The 14,709-nt window shown below is 48.4% G+C and overlaps 1 protein-coding gene across 1 annotated transcript in view; it reads left to right on the plus strand.

Moving 5' to 3' along the window:
- ADAM19 (ADAM metallopeptidase domain 19) overlaps window positions 1–14,490 on the plus strand; it is an 83,382-nt gene extending 68,892 nt beyond the window's left edge. The window contains exons 15-23 of the mRNA XM_077895705.1: window positions 606–714; window positions 1,994–2,198; window positions 2,919–2,996; window positions 3,109–3,217; window positions 4,548–4,692; window positions 5,126–5,210; window positions 5,492–5,716; window positions 10,666–10,818; window positions 10,981–14,490. Of these exons, the coding sequence (XP_077751831.1) occupies window positions 606–714; window positions 1,994–2,198; window positions 2,919–2,996; window positions 3,109–3,217; window positions 4,548–4,692; window positions 5,126–5,210; window positions 5,492–5,716; window positions 10,666–10,818; window positions 10,981–11,034 (1,163 nt within the window). The 3' untranslated portion in view covers window positions 11,035–14,490. The remainder of the gene's footprint in view (window positions 1–605; window positions 715–1,993; window positions 2,199–2,918; window positions 2,997–3,108; window positions 3,218–4,547; window positions 4,693–5,125; window positions 5,211–5,491; window positions 5,717–10,665; window positions 10,819–10,980) is intronic.
- The last annotated feature ends 219 nt before the right edge of the window (window positions 14,491–14,709 follow it).

Consider the following 14,709-nt stretch of genomic DNA (forward strand, 5'->3'; position numbering starts at 1 on the left):
AAAAACACCTCCTACAATAAGCCCAAAGTGCAAGATGCAGAACAGTGAATAGAATTACTGCCATTCTTTATTAGATTATCTCTAGAAAAGATACAAGAATTGTATCTAGAAGATAGAGAGATACAATTACCTTTATTTATTTATTTATTTATTTATTTATTATTATTATTTTTTTTTACAATTACCTTTAGAAGATACATTGCTAATTGTGACTGCTTCTTCAGGTTGTGGAGAAGTAGGAACTGGAATGGCTACTTAGAAAAATAAAGACATATTTCATTTCTTTAAAATTTTGTGCATGTATTACCTATTTTACAATCTGAAATAAGACAGAGCTTTTTCCTTACAGAGAAGGTAAACACACAAACCTCTCACAGACATAATACTTCAGTAAGGTATAAAGAACTGGTATATACCCTTTTTCTATGAGCAGGGTTTGATGAGAAGTTGGGGGTACCCAAAAACAGTACAGAAAGAAAAAGCTGAACATTCCTTCCCCCCAAAAATTCTTAATTTTTTACCAAGGGCTAGCTTTGCACTTTGGGGGGCTTCTGAGTTCTACAAAAGTTGGCTAATGTGCTGACAAATGTTTCTTGCTCACCCAGGAGCCCGGCCTGCTCCTGATCTCTGCTTTGAGAAGGTGAATGTGGCCGGGGATACCTTTGGAAATTGTGGGAAAGACATGAATGGGGAACACAAGAAATGCAACATGAGGTAATGACCACAGGGCCAACCCTGTAAGATTAAGGTTGACCGAGCAATTTCTCCTCTGTCCTCACTTCTGCCCAGCTCAGCAGCATGGGCCTTTAAATAAATTGTCAGAGTCAGTCATGAATTTCAGGCCCATTGTGGGACAATGTACAGTCTAAAGAAGTCAAAAGGAGAGCGTGGATGGCAATGCTTCCTAGAAAGCTGGTCAGACTTCTCTTGGGACCTTACAGTCGGGTAGGGAATCAGCTCTCTCGGGTCATTTTTGTGGGATGCTAATTGTACCCTCATCTGAGTAACCTGTCACTCATTTATTCATTCATTTCAACCAACCATTCCCGCAGCCATCCATCTATTCATCCACCCATCCACCCATCTACTATCTGTTGAGAGTTTGCTATGTGCCAAATACTATGCTGAATACATGGAACTTTTCATTACAATACATATAACAAAGCTGTGGAGAAGCCACCCAACTTGGTCTTACTAGATCAAGGTCTTACTTAATAGGTCAGCCTTTCCTTAGTAGGTCCCAAGGTAAGTTACACCTAAGTTGAGATCTGGAGAAATTACCTAGTTGAACAGAATGGGCAATGGTGCGGGTACACAGGAGATGAGTAGAGAGAAACGGGTGGTAGGAGGAGCTGGTAGCAGTTTGTATAGTTAATGCATAATGTGGGGGTGCATTGGGGAGGCAATGGCTGAGAAATGAGCCTGGACAGTTGAGCAAGCACCAGATCATGAAAAGCCTTGAATGCATGACTAGGACAGTTTGGACTTTGGCTTGAGAGGAGTTTGGAAATTAGACTCCAGTGGGGGCAAGACTGGAAGCAGGGAGATCAGTTCTCTGGTGTCCAGGTAAAATAGGATGGCGATGTGATTCAGGGTTAATATACATGAGGGAGGATGGACAGGACTCCAAAATCACTGGAACCCAGGAGTGAGGGAGAATGGGTGAGTTGGGGATGACACCAGGCTTCTGGCTGCAGCATCTGGGTGCATGGGGTTGGATGGAGCATAAGGGGGCAGGTTTCTCAGGTCAGGCAGTTGTCCTTGCAGTAAAGAGGACTTCTCAAGGCCTGTTCTCTGGCCTAGTACTACCTGGGGACAAGGATCTTATTTCCTATCCTTAGTCTAAGTTCACATGAGATCTCTCGTGCTGGGTCCCTAGAGCTCCCCTATCCAAGCCTGCACTCCTAGTCAAGAAAGACTAAAGCTCTTCTGAGCCCTGGCTCTTCCCTTGCCTCTGATTCCACTCCCTTCCCTCCCTCTCTTTCGGGCTCAGAGATGCCAAGTGTGGGAAGATCCAGTGTCAGAGTTCTGAGGCCCGGCCCCTGGAATCCAACGCAGTGCCCATTGACACCACCATCATCTTGAATGGAAGGCAGATCCGATGCCGAGGTACCCATGTCTACCGTGGTCCCGAGGAAGAGGGTGACATGCTGGACCCAGGCCTGGTGATGACCGGGACCAAGTGTGGCTACAACCACGTGAGTCCCTGCCCCACTCAGGGGAGAGGAGAGAGAATAAGAAATGTGAACTCTGGAGGGAAGATGCCCAGGCTCAAATCCCACCTTCCTGGCTTCTCCAAGCCTCAGTGGCTTCCTTTGTAAAGCATGTTAGTAATAGCATGACCCACCCCCTAGAATTGTCGTAAGGATTAAATGAGATAATCCCTGGAAACTGCTTAGAGGGGCTAGCTATTATCACTTCTGTCTTCATTGTGAATTATTATATGATTTAAGAAATGGCCTAGACTCTAGTCCAAAAGCATGGGGGAAATAAGGGCGCCTATCTCAGAGTTAACTGAGAACAAAATTATTAAAAAAAAAATGTGCAGCCTTAGTATAAGACATGGCACAGAGTCGACTGCTATCACCGTCATTATTTTTAAGGTTAATACTTAAATTATTATATATGAATATATAACTAACTAACATATAGCCAACACAGTAATGTAGAATGTAATAACATATTTATTATGTTAAATGTAATGTTTTAATAATATATTTGTTATTTTCTCTATGATCACAAAAATAATACCTGAATGTAGCTAACTATCATCCTGTCCTGGCCTTTTGGCCATAAATAACTGGAAGTGAGTCACATTTTTGAGTCTTCTCTATTCCAAGTGTGAAAACTCCAGCTTCCTGATTGCCAACCAGTGTCCCTGCTGTTGGACTGACACTTTGCTTTCCTCCCCACTGCAGATTTGCTTCGAGGGGCAGTGCAGGAACACCTCGTTCTTCGAAACAGAAGGCTGTGGGAAGAAGTGCAATGGCCATGGGGTGCGTGTGCCCGGGGTCCTGGGGCTCCTCTGCACCGATGCCTGTGAGGGCAGGCCCGTGGGAGGCCGGAGTGCTCTGGGGTGCTGACATCCGTGCCCCTCCCTCCCTCCAGGTCTGCAACAACAACCAGAACTGCCACTGCTTCCAGGGCTGGGCCCCGCCCTTCTGCAACACGCCCGGCCAGGGGGGCAGCATCGACAGTGGACCCATGCCCTCCGACAGTGAGTGCTAGACTTGCTCGTGGCCTCTGCCCACTTTTGTGAGGGGGGGGGGCGGGTGGCATGTCGTAGAGAGGGAAAGGGTCAGCCCCATTATCCTGATTTTGTAGATGAGGGAACAAAAAGGAGGAACCAAGTGGGAGAGGGGTGAGGCTGACAGGCTGGGGGCGGGTGGCGCTTCTCAGTGTTTTTTCTCTTACCATGTCTACTGAGAGGGTCTGACACTGCTTGGGTGAGAGAGATGAAGAGAGAACACAGGTTATTGAATAATTTCATCCAGTTTTGGACAGTGGGCTGGTGATGGGTCCTTCTCAGCCACACAAAAAGAATCATGAGCCTGGGGCACATTATAATAGTTCAGAATCCCTGGATGAACAAAGCTTAAAATGGAGAAATAGACCTGTGAAAAAATTTAGTTTTTAGTGTAAATCACAGATATTCTAGCCGTTTGGTTCCCAAACTCTTTCTTTTCCTCCCTCCCTCCCTCCCTCCCTCCCTCCCTCCCTCCCTCCCTCCCTCCCTCCTTCCTTTCTTTCTTTCTTTCTTTCTTTCTTTCTTTCTTTCTTTCTTTCTTTCTTTCTTTCTTTCTTTCTTTCTTTCTTTCTTCCTTTCCTTTCTTTCTTTTCTTTTCTTTTCTTTCTTCCTTTCCTTTCCTTTCCTTTCCTTTCCTTTCCTTTCCTTTCCTTTCCTTTCCTTTCCTTTTTCCTTTTTCCTTTTTCCTTTTTCCTTTCCTTTTTCCTTTCCTTTTTCCTTTCCTTTCCTTTCCATAGCAAAGTACTTGTACTTGAATGAAATCTTTTGGAGAAGAAATCCCAATAGAGAAAACAGATAAAGTAGTGTGTCCCTGGTGTATATCTATTTTGTATGCTTAAAAGTATAATCTATGAGAATGCTGAGGTGGCTTTGCTGAAACCAAATATGAAGTTGTGGGTTACTGGTGAGACTTCTAGTCTTAGAACAGTCTTAGTCTTTCAGCATTTTGGGTTGGTAGCTTTGTGTCCAGAAAAACCATATTCAGGCTAAAAACTAGTGGTAAGTAATAATAAAACTTGAGCTCCTTGCCTCAAAAAGGACTCTTCAATTAAGCAGAAGTGGCTAGAGAAGCTTCATTACAAGGTCTGAACAAAGCAAGTTGACATGACTTGTTTAAGCTAGTATTAGTGGATTCCCAGTGGTACATGTGTGCGTTTCATTATACTTCCTAACTTAAAATAAATAATACATATTAAATGCAATCAAATATCTGAAGAAGAATCAGGAATACAGTGTTTGAACAACACTACTGTGGCCCAAACAGCTTCTAAATTTCTCACTTGGGTTCTGTTTCTGGAAGGTGTTGGTCCTATGATAGCTGGAGTGTTCACGGCCGTATTTGTGCTGGCAGTCCTTATGCTGATATACTGCTGCTGTAAACAGAACAACAAACTGGGCCAACTCAAGCCCTTGGCGCTCCCTTCCAAACTGAGGCAACAGTTCAGGTATGATGGGGGTATGATGGGGTGCCATGAAGGACTGGGGTCCACTTGTGGGTCATAAAGCTTTCCGTAAGCAGAACTTGATAACAACAAAACCAAAACAAAACAAAACCTGGTGGCAGTGAGTCTAATGCAGAGAAGGCAAATGAGCGGGCCATGCTGCCATCTTCCCCCCAGTGATTCGTTCCTTTGGATCCTGGGGATGAGTAGTTTCCGAGTCCCCTATTAAATTACACTTGTTCTGGGGTGGACTTTAAATCCCACGTCTTTCTGGGTCTATGCCTGAAGGGAATCAGTGGCTAGCTGGTGACACCCTTGTGTCTGCAGACTTGGCAGAGATTTAGCTGCTTGCTGGTCATGCTGGGCCAGAGGGAACTCAGACCCAGACCCCTTCTGAACTTTCCCCCTCTGCCTTCTCCCCCATCCTTGTTACTAGCTGTCCCTTCAGGGTGTCTCAGAACAGTGGAACTGGCCACGCCAACCCAACGTTTAAGTTGCAGACGCCCCAGGGCAAGCGAAAGGTAAGGGCTTCGCACTATTGAACTTTGTTGCTTTTCTGTTATCCCTCAGAACCCTGCTGGATTTTCCTAGGAGCTTCTGTGGGCCTCTGGGATTGGTAATAAAAGCCACTTTCTTGGCTCGAGAGAGATTCTATTGGTTCTGACTTAAAGATTGCACCTGACCTCTGGGAACCTGGGGATTTGGCCTCTGTCATCTCAGTGACACACACAAGGACACCTCTGAGTTTTTCAGTATATTGAGGATCCCTGTTTCTCAGGCATTTCTTGTCTTATGCGTATAGGTGACCAACACCCCCGAAACCCCGCGGAAGCCCTCCCAGCCTCCTCCTCAGCCCCCTCCAGACTATCTGCACGGCGGGTCGCCACCTGCACCACTGCCAGCGCACCTCAGCAGAGCTGCTAGGAACTCCCCAGGGGCAGGGCCCCAAGTAGAGAGGAGGGAGTCATCCAGGAGGCCGCCTCCCAGCCGGCCAGTGCCCCCTGCACCAAACTGCATCCTCTCCCAGGTAAGTGGATTCTCGGCAGCCCTGGACCAGGGGCAGTGTTTTTAAGGGCGCCGGCAATGGAGAATGACTGTGCAGATGGAGTTCTGAGTCCAGAGCGGACCACATTCCCTGCATTCTGCTAAATGCAGGGAACGCGCAGAAGGGGAGATGGTGAGCATGGAGAAATTTACTCCCCAGGGAGCCCCCAAACTACAGAGGCTTTCCTTCTTGGTTGACCTATTATATGACAGCCCACTTACCTCCCTCCTGCCCCCAGTGAACTTCTTTCAGTTCCTGTGCTCTTTTTCTCTCCTCGAGGTCTCTGCAAATGCTTTGTCTTCTGCTTGGTACATTCTTCCCTCCTTTTGCAGGGCCAGCTCCTATTCATCCTCAGATCGCTTCCTAGATGCCACTTCCCCCAGAAGCCCTCCCTGACTGCCACACCTGCCTCGGTGCCCCTGTACTTCTCTCATCATAGAACTTATCCCACCAAATTGTTCCTTCCACTGATCAGGAAGTCTTCCTGGGGGAAACTAACTCGAGGGCAGGTCAAGGGGCAGGGGCCCCCGGGAGGTGTGAGCTGCCCCGCCAGCAGCCTGTTCATCTGGCCTGTCTATGCTCTGATGGCTCCCACTGTATCTTCTTGCGGAGTTTCCTGCAGCATAGACAGACATATTTCCCGGGCAGTGGCTAGACATAGTACCTTCCAGAGCCGTCCTGTGTGTTCTGGGTGTGAAGGGTCCTCTGAAGTGGGGCAAAGGACGTGCTTATTTTCCTCCTGGAACTGCTTTTCTTGGGCATGGAGAAGAGCTCTGCTGGGGCCCCAGCTGACCCCATGGGGTTGGCACCAGCTTGGGGAGGGTCCCTGGGACATGGGGCAATGTCCTGGTGTGGCAGGGCTGAGAGACTTAGGTTTGGTTCTCCAGTGAGGTGGAGTTGCCACTCCCATTTTTCTCATCTGAGGCAAGGGTGGGATGGAGAATGGCCATGCAGGAAGGGGGCAGGGAGGACTAGCAGTGAGACTGGATGGGGGACCAGGGAAAAGAACAAGAGGGCAGAAATGAGGAGAGGGGGCAGAGGGTGTATTAGCCAGCCCGGGAGGCCCTGAGTCCATCTGACCCCCTGACCGGGGGCTTAAACACAGTACTTTCCCACAGTCCTGGAGGCTAAAATCCAAGACCAGGGTGTCAGTAGGGTTGGTCTCTTCTGGCTTGCAGATGTGGCCACTTTTCTCCCATGTCTTCTGACAGTGCTTCCTTTGTGCCCCAGTGTCTCTGTGTCCAGATTCGTTCTTCTCATGATGCCCGTCAGACTGAATAAGGACCAACCCTCATGGCTTCATTTTAACTTAATTACCTCATTTAATTCCCCGTCTCCAAATATAGTCACATTCCGAGGTCCTGGGGCTTAGGGCTGCTACATTGGAATCTGTGGGTGGAAGAGCTAGGATCTCAACCTAGGTCTGACTCCAAACCCTCTACCACCCTGTGAGCCAGCTCCTGGTGTAGGCCCTGGGGTCCCCCGAACGGAAGGAGACACAACCCTGTCTTGGGGGGCATTCATAGTCCAGATCTCAGCTCCAGCACTTGCTAGCTCGGTGACTGGACCACCCTGGGGAGGTGGTGAAGCTTTGTAACCCCTTCTATTCTCTACAGATATGTAGGAGCTTCTACTCCCTACTGGGCAGTGGTGAGCAAAGCACATGCCAGCTTTGCATGACAGGGCTCACATCCTGCTGGGCAAGAGACTCTGTTATGTGTAGTTACAGTGGTGATCAGTGCTATGAAGGAGAGGTTCGGGGTTCTCAGAGAGTTATAGGGGGACTTGACCTACTCTGGGAAATCTAGGAAGGCTTCCCTGACATTTAAGCTGAGAGCTAAGGGATGAGTAGGAGTTAGCAGGCTGTAAGGGGTGGGAGAGGAGAGAGTTTTCCTGGTCCAAGGACATGCTGGAGGGAGCTCCCTGGGGCCCAAGGAGTTATGAGATGAGGCTGGAGAATCAGGAGGGCCTGCATTCCTTGGGAAGGGCACACTGGTGGGGCATGGTGACATGATCCACTTTTCTATTTACGAGGATTGCTCTTTGGGCTCACTTTAGGCAGGAGTGGGAGGGACCCACAGATGCTTCTGGGGCTGTTAATCTCTCATGCTCTGGGTAGGGATTACGTAGGTGTGTTCACTCTGTGATTATTCATCTAGTTGTATATTTGTGATTCACAGTTTTATATGTATATTACACTTCAACTTTTAAAAAAACTGTTTAAAAAAACAGTGTAAGGTTCACTCTAGCAGCAGTGTGACTCACTGATCAGAGGGGCTGACATACCAGTCAGAAGGTTTAAGTGCCACCCAGAGGAGAGATGATGGTAGTCTGGAGCAGGGGGTGGCAGGAGTGCTGGATTGAAGCTGATGGGAGATGTGTAGGAGAAAAAAATAGATGGGGAACAGTTACCGATGCCCCCAGAGTCTGGTCTGTGCAGCTTGACTGATGGAGGTGCCACCCCCCGAGTGAGGAAGGGAGCAGTGGGCCAGAGCGGCGCAGGGACTGTTTCTGCCTCTGGGAAACAGGGCTGGCTGAGGCCCCCAGTAGAGCCCAGCTGGGGCCCTGCAATATTGCCTGTGGCAGGAAGCTGCTCCAGAAGGCCTGGTATTGCTGTGCCGTGCCCATAAGGCTCCTGCCCAGATGCCCACTCTCACCCCCCACCCCCCGATTGCTCATTTTGCACAGCAAGGAGCTAGAGGACATAGCATTTCTCCACAGCAACCTGACATCTGCTCCCAGCTGTTGCTTCCCCCAGAAAGTCTCTGTCCTGGCCTCCAGCAGCCACTGCCATTTGGCAGCTGTCTGGGCTAGAAGGTTATGGGATTGCGTTGTCCTTTGGGGAAGGGATAGAGTTGGAGAGCATGGCTTTCTGGTCACAAGAATCTGTTATTCTTCTGTTCTTTGACCAATAGTTTCTGCTCTCAGTTTTCTGATGGCTGAGAAGCTTCTTTCCAGAAATCCCACTTCTCTAATTTGCTCCTGCCCTCTCTGTATGCTTGCCTTTTGGCCATTGTTAGGCCTGCTAGTGACCTCAGGAAGAGGGACAATCAAGGGCTGCAGGCACTGGAATTCCCAGGGCCCGGAATTGGCTTCTGCCTCACACCTCACCATCTTAGGGATCTGTGAGGGGTGGCATGGGCCATTCTTTGCCCTGTAAAAAAAATAAAGTTATTTTGGTCACAAGAGAAATACATATTTGAAGAATTTTGAGTAGCTCAGAAATTTATTTGTAAAAGACTTTTTATTTATTCATTTGAGAGAAGAGAGAGAACATGAGGTGGAGGGAACAGCAGAAAGAGAGGGAGAAGCAGATTCCTCACTGAGCAGGGAGCCCGACTTGGGGCTGGATCCCAGGACCCCAGGATCATGACCTGAGTCAAAGGCAGACATTTAACCCACCCAGGGCCACCCTCAGAAATTTATTTATTCAGCTAATATATGTTGAGTGTTTACTGTATACTAGGCACTGTTCTGAAAGCTTGAGCTGTGTCAGTGAACCAAACAGACAAGGACCTCTGCCCCTGCTTCTGGTCTTGTGGGGGGTGGAGAGGTAGAAAAGAAGAAATAAGTAAGTTGTACAGTATTTTGGAAGAAGGAAAGTGATATATACCTGCCCCCTTCCAAAAAAAAAGTAGATTGGGATTAAAGGGTCTGAAAGTGCTGAATGCCAGGGTGGGGGGTGTTGTAATTTTAAGTAAGGTGGTCAGGAAAGACCTTATTGAGAAGGTGACAAAACAAATATAAAAGCACAAAGAGGGCACCCCGGTGGCGCAGCGGTTTAGCGCCGCCTGCAGCCCAGGGCATGATCCTGGAGACCCAGATGGAGTCCCACGTTGGGCTCTCTGCGTGGAGCCTGCTTCTCCCTCTGCCTGTGTCTCTGCCTCTCTCACTCTCTCATGAATAAATAAATAAAATCTTTAAAAATAAAATAAAAGCACAAAGAGAAGAATCCCGTTAATGGCACCACCCACAGAAAACGAATACAGAAAATGTGGTTTCTTCTTTAAAAAAAATTTTTTTTTATTTACTCAAATAATACACATATATGCTCTTGTTAAAAAAGTTGAATGCAGGGCTCAAGTTGAATATGGGGCTCCTGGGTGGCTCAGTTAGTTAAGTGTCTGCCTTTAGCTCAACTCATGGTCTCATGAGTCCTGGGATCGAGCCCCATGTCAGGCTTCCTGCTCAGTGGGAAGCTCTCCCTCTCCCCCTGTGTGTGTGTGTGCGTGTGCACATGTGCACGCACACTCTCTTTTCCCAAATAAATAAATATTTTTTTAAAAAGTTGAATGTTCCCCTGGATGACCCCCTCCCCACTCACACCCCATCCCTAACCTCTGTTATCTATTTGGTCCGTATCCTTTCTGACTTTCTTCTGTGCGTTTACATTTATGGAGTGGGGGGTGGGGGTGGGGGTGGGAATAGGAGGGCACACATGTTGACTTACTGTACATAAACCATCCTCCACACCTTGTACGTCAGCTCTCAATGATTCTCAATCATCATTCCACCTGAGCCTGTATACCCCACTTTATTCTTTTAAAATTCCACCTCAATTGTCACTATATTAACTGTACTAACTTGTCTATTGATGGAAATTTTGGTTGTTGGTAATTCCTTTGGCTGTCACAAACAGTGTTGCAAGGAACATCCTTGCAATTTTATTTTTGTGCACGTATGCAAATAGTAGGAGGTAGAATTATCAGATTGGAGAATGACCCATTTCTAATTTTAACAGATAATGCCAACTTGCTCTCCAAAAAAGCTTTTTCCTGAACATGTAAACATGTATACACACAATTTGTTTTTAAATAGGACCCTACAGTATTTCCCTTTGGTCATCTGATTTTGATCGTAATATGTTGGGAGCATTTTCTTTCAAATAGGCCCCTCTGGCCTTTGAGTGAGGTTTGTGGCTTTCTCCCCAGGATTTCTCCAGGCCACGGCCACCGCAGAAAGCACTCCCCGCTAACCCGGTGCCAGGCCGCAAGAGCCTCCCCAGGCCAGGTGGCACCTCCATCCTGCAGCCCACCGCCACCACTCCTCTGCAGCCCCGGCCTCTGGCAGCACCTGTCCCAAAGGTGAGTCCATGGAAGCCATCAGGGTATAAACTAGGGCCAGAGGGCTCCAGGAGGCAAGAATGTGGTTGAGAAAACAGACAGATTCGTGCTTCTTTTTGCAGGGGTGAATTTCTAGAACAAAAATCAAAGACAAAAGCTTAGTGTTTCTCTTTCTTCCCACAGTTTCCTGAATACAGACCACAGAGGGCTGGGGGGATGATTGGCTCGAAGATATAGACCCCTCTAAAGGAGCTTCTGCCCTTCCTTGAGGACTCTGAAACCCCCAGAGGATCCGTGGCCATGGAATCCAGAACAAGCATGTTTGGCCACCTCCAAGTCCTTCCTCCCTGCTTTCCCTCCTCCCAGAACGACCACATCTCTGAAAATCTCCATCTTGACTCAGTGCCTCCTTGGCTTCCCTGGAGGCCCAGAGAGACTACTACCCAATGGCATCATAGTGTTTTGTGCAATATACTGCCCCGGGGAAGGGAGGGGAGAGCACGGAAGAGAATGAATGGCAGCTTCTCCTCCAACCTCCCTTCGGCTGGCCTGTCACCTCCCAGGTGTCAGTGGGGATGGTCTGGGCTGTCAAAGCTGGTAAACCCAACTGGGAAAGGTCCTACTCAGCCCTTCAGCCCAGGACTTAGCTTGGAGAAGCATCCATTCATGTCCTCTGGTGGAGGGTATGCATGAGAGCTTGCCATTGCCTCTGTCTTCCTCGAAGGTCCCAAGCTAGACAGAGGGTGGACACTTACTCATCCTTTTTAGCTCTGTGATTGAGAGGGGTCAAACCAGCCTCCACGGTGGCCCTGCCCGGGGCTCAGTTGACTTTACCACTCCTGGCTCTGTGGCCACATGTGAACAAAAGAAGTCCCCTCCCCTTCCCTCCCCCCAAGCCCCCACCTCCCCTGATTCACACGGGTCCCCCTGACTCTGACAGGTACTATTTGTGGGCAGTATAGACAGCAGAGGGAGCACCAGGCTTGGGCCTCCTCTGAGCCAATGCCAAAGGTTGCGGCTCTCAATGGAATCATTCTCGGTTGCCTATTGTTTTCTTCTCTTTCCAAGTGTGCTCGGCACTTCTGGTTTCTCCTTCAGAAATTTCTTCTTCCCCGCTCAGACCTACCTAATGTGTGGTGCTGCAATGAGTAGGTCTTCAGCGGTCCCAGCCTCCTGGAGTCCTGGTGCTTGTGACGTACATGTGAGGATCCTGCTTCAAGGATTGGCCACTGGGTATCCCATGTGGTTCTCAAGAGCATCCACTGGCCATGGCTGGGGGTCGAAGCTTTATTTGCCATTGTGTTTTGTGACCTCCGTAGAGTGACGGTCTTACCCCCTACTCCCTGATGGAAATCTAAGTAAGGTCCTCAGGGGTGGCAGCAAAGAGGGCAGAACCCCAGCCTGTTCCTAGGTCTGGTCACTGATTTGAGGCACGATCGTTGCCTTCTGAGCAGGGAGCTGACCTGTCTCTAGAGATCTGTAGAGAAGCAGCAGTCAATAGTCTTGAGGGAACAGTCTGAGCTGGGGCCACCAGGCTCTTTATCATCCACTTCCTTGTGTTCTTTCTTCTGGTCACTGCCCTCATCTGACCTTTACAGAAAGAACTTGGAGCAGCTGGGGAAATGCCACTCCAGTGGGTATTACCACCTGGTAATAGAGTTTTTTGGTTTCATATGAAGGCTATGGAGCAGGGAAGAAAGGCTATGTGGTGCTCTGCTCAATTGGACAACTTGTCACTGGAGATGTTCTCTGGTGATGGTCTCTCACCCCCAGAAGGGTGCTGTGCTGTCTCCACCTCCTATAGTGAGCTGTTGTTCACTCTTGAAAACCTCAAGGAAGAAGCTTGAGCTCTCACTCCCAACCACCAACCCAGGGCCCCCTTACAGTTCTCTGCACACAACGGGTGCTCAATAGATGTTCTCGGGTTTTAGACTAGTAGGAGATTTAGGATATGCCTCCAGGGACACACATGGGGTGGATTTAGAAAGATCTCAGGAAAATGAGGCTCTTTTCCCTCAGGTAGTCTGATAATCCTGCCTCTGTCTGCCAGACATGGGCCCTGGTTGATCCCCATAACCAGTTTCCACCTTCCTTGCTACCTGATTAGGTCAGGGGACAGCCTTCCATATAATTGTGCTACTCCAAACGCCCCAGGCCTTAAGGTCGGGTTCCAGAAAAGTAAAGGTGAAAACACTCTAGGAAAAAACAAATCACTCTTATGCCCACATGCATGCCTCACAGACGTTCCTGTGGTATGTCCCATACATCAGGAGGTGGAAGGCTCAGAAGTGAAAATGCCGCAGCCCTTCTGGCTGCAGGAGCCTTTTGAACTTGAAATCCACCCTCCCCACACCCATGCCAGAAAAAGCCCTGGGTTATATTTCCTTGTTTTTTTGTTTTTATTTTATGTTATTTTAATAGCCCCTCCATCCCATAAAATTGTACTGTGAACTGGAAGAAGGTTGAATTTTTAAAATCTGATGGAGACTTTTGGCAGCCGGTTCTATTTATGGTCTCACTTCTGGCTGCGCTCAGGGACCAGGAGTCGCCATATCGGCAGGCCGGAGAGGCTGCCCGGGAGCAGGAGCGACCACCAAGCACTCCCCTTTTCTCTCCTGTGCCCAAGTGCTGCTTGAGGTGACAAATAAAAGCAAATACGGCCTTAAGAGGGACTTTATTGGAAAGGATTACTGCAAGGTGGCGGAAAGGGAATTTGTAGTTAGGGCAGGGGCTCTAGGCAGAAGGCTCAGGTGAGCTCCCACAAGATCTGCGAGCATCTCAAAGCTCAGAAAGGAGAGGCCTTTCCTTTAACAGTTGGAGCAAACCTAGCCAGAGAGAACCGCACCTGGGGTGTCCTTGAGCTCAGCCTCCCTGGAAAGGGGCTGCTGCGGTGGGGTCCTGTGCAGACTCAGGCTGAGTGGGGGGCCAAGTTCAGAATTGGGTGGGGAGGAGATGAGCCTGGCTAGAGCTGGGTGGAGGGAACCAGCACTTTGTTCAGATGGACAAAGGAGCTAGCACCTCCATCCCCCTGTCTCAGAATTTTATCCCCAGTACCTGGCTCCAGGTTGTGACTACCTGCCTGCCATGAGGTCCTTTTAGCCTTGCTTACTTCTCCCTTTAAAGACCCTTTTCTGCCCCAGCTCTGAGATGCTTGCAGATCTTACGGGATTGTGGGAGCCCCTGCTGCATACTGCAGTAGCCCCTTGCTATCTCTTGCAATAGTCCTTTTGAATAAAACCTTCCCTTACCTATGTCCAAATTTGTTCTTATTTGGCCAAGGTTATGGAAGACTCGCATATTTTAAATTGGGGACCAGTTCTAAAGTTATGATTGTGTTGAATATGTGTATAACAGCTCTGCTGAACACCCAAGGGAATGCCAACTGGAAAGGTGCCCCATCCTTAGGGAAGCTTGCTAAGAGGGGTTCTGCAGAATCCAAGCCAGTGTCCCCAAAGTCACCCTTCTGTGCATCCTCTCACACCATCCACTGTGTGTACGTACGTGTCTGGGATCTAGGGCAATGTGAATTTTCTTTTTCTTTGGAGATTGTTCACGGAAAACAGATCCTCTTCTCTCTTGTCCACCTATTAATTGTTTACAATATTTGTACATCTATGCAAAATACTTGAATGGGCCATGGTGCCTTTTTTCCTTGTTTGTATTTAATTAAAATAAATTGTCATTTGAAATGTCTGGTTTGGCAGTTATTTTTGTTTGTTTTAATCTCCCACTGCTCAGCCTGGATGGGATCCATCCCATGAGAACTCCTCAGAAGAGTTCCCACAAATGACTGGCAGCCTGCCTGTCAGGCCATAGTGGAAGACCTGAAGCCACAGAAAAGCCCTGGGTTTTCCCGTGACCAGTCAAGGTGGGGTGTTTGTCTTTGTACCTGGACATAGGCTGGTCTAGTTT

This window comes from Canis aureus, chromosome 4 (assembly GCF_053574225.1).
Source record: "Canis aureus isolate CA01 chromosome 4, VMU_Caureus_v.1.0, whole genome shotgun sequence".
NCBI lineage: Eukaryota > Metazoa > Chordata > Mammalia > Carnivora > Canidae > Canis > Canis aureus.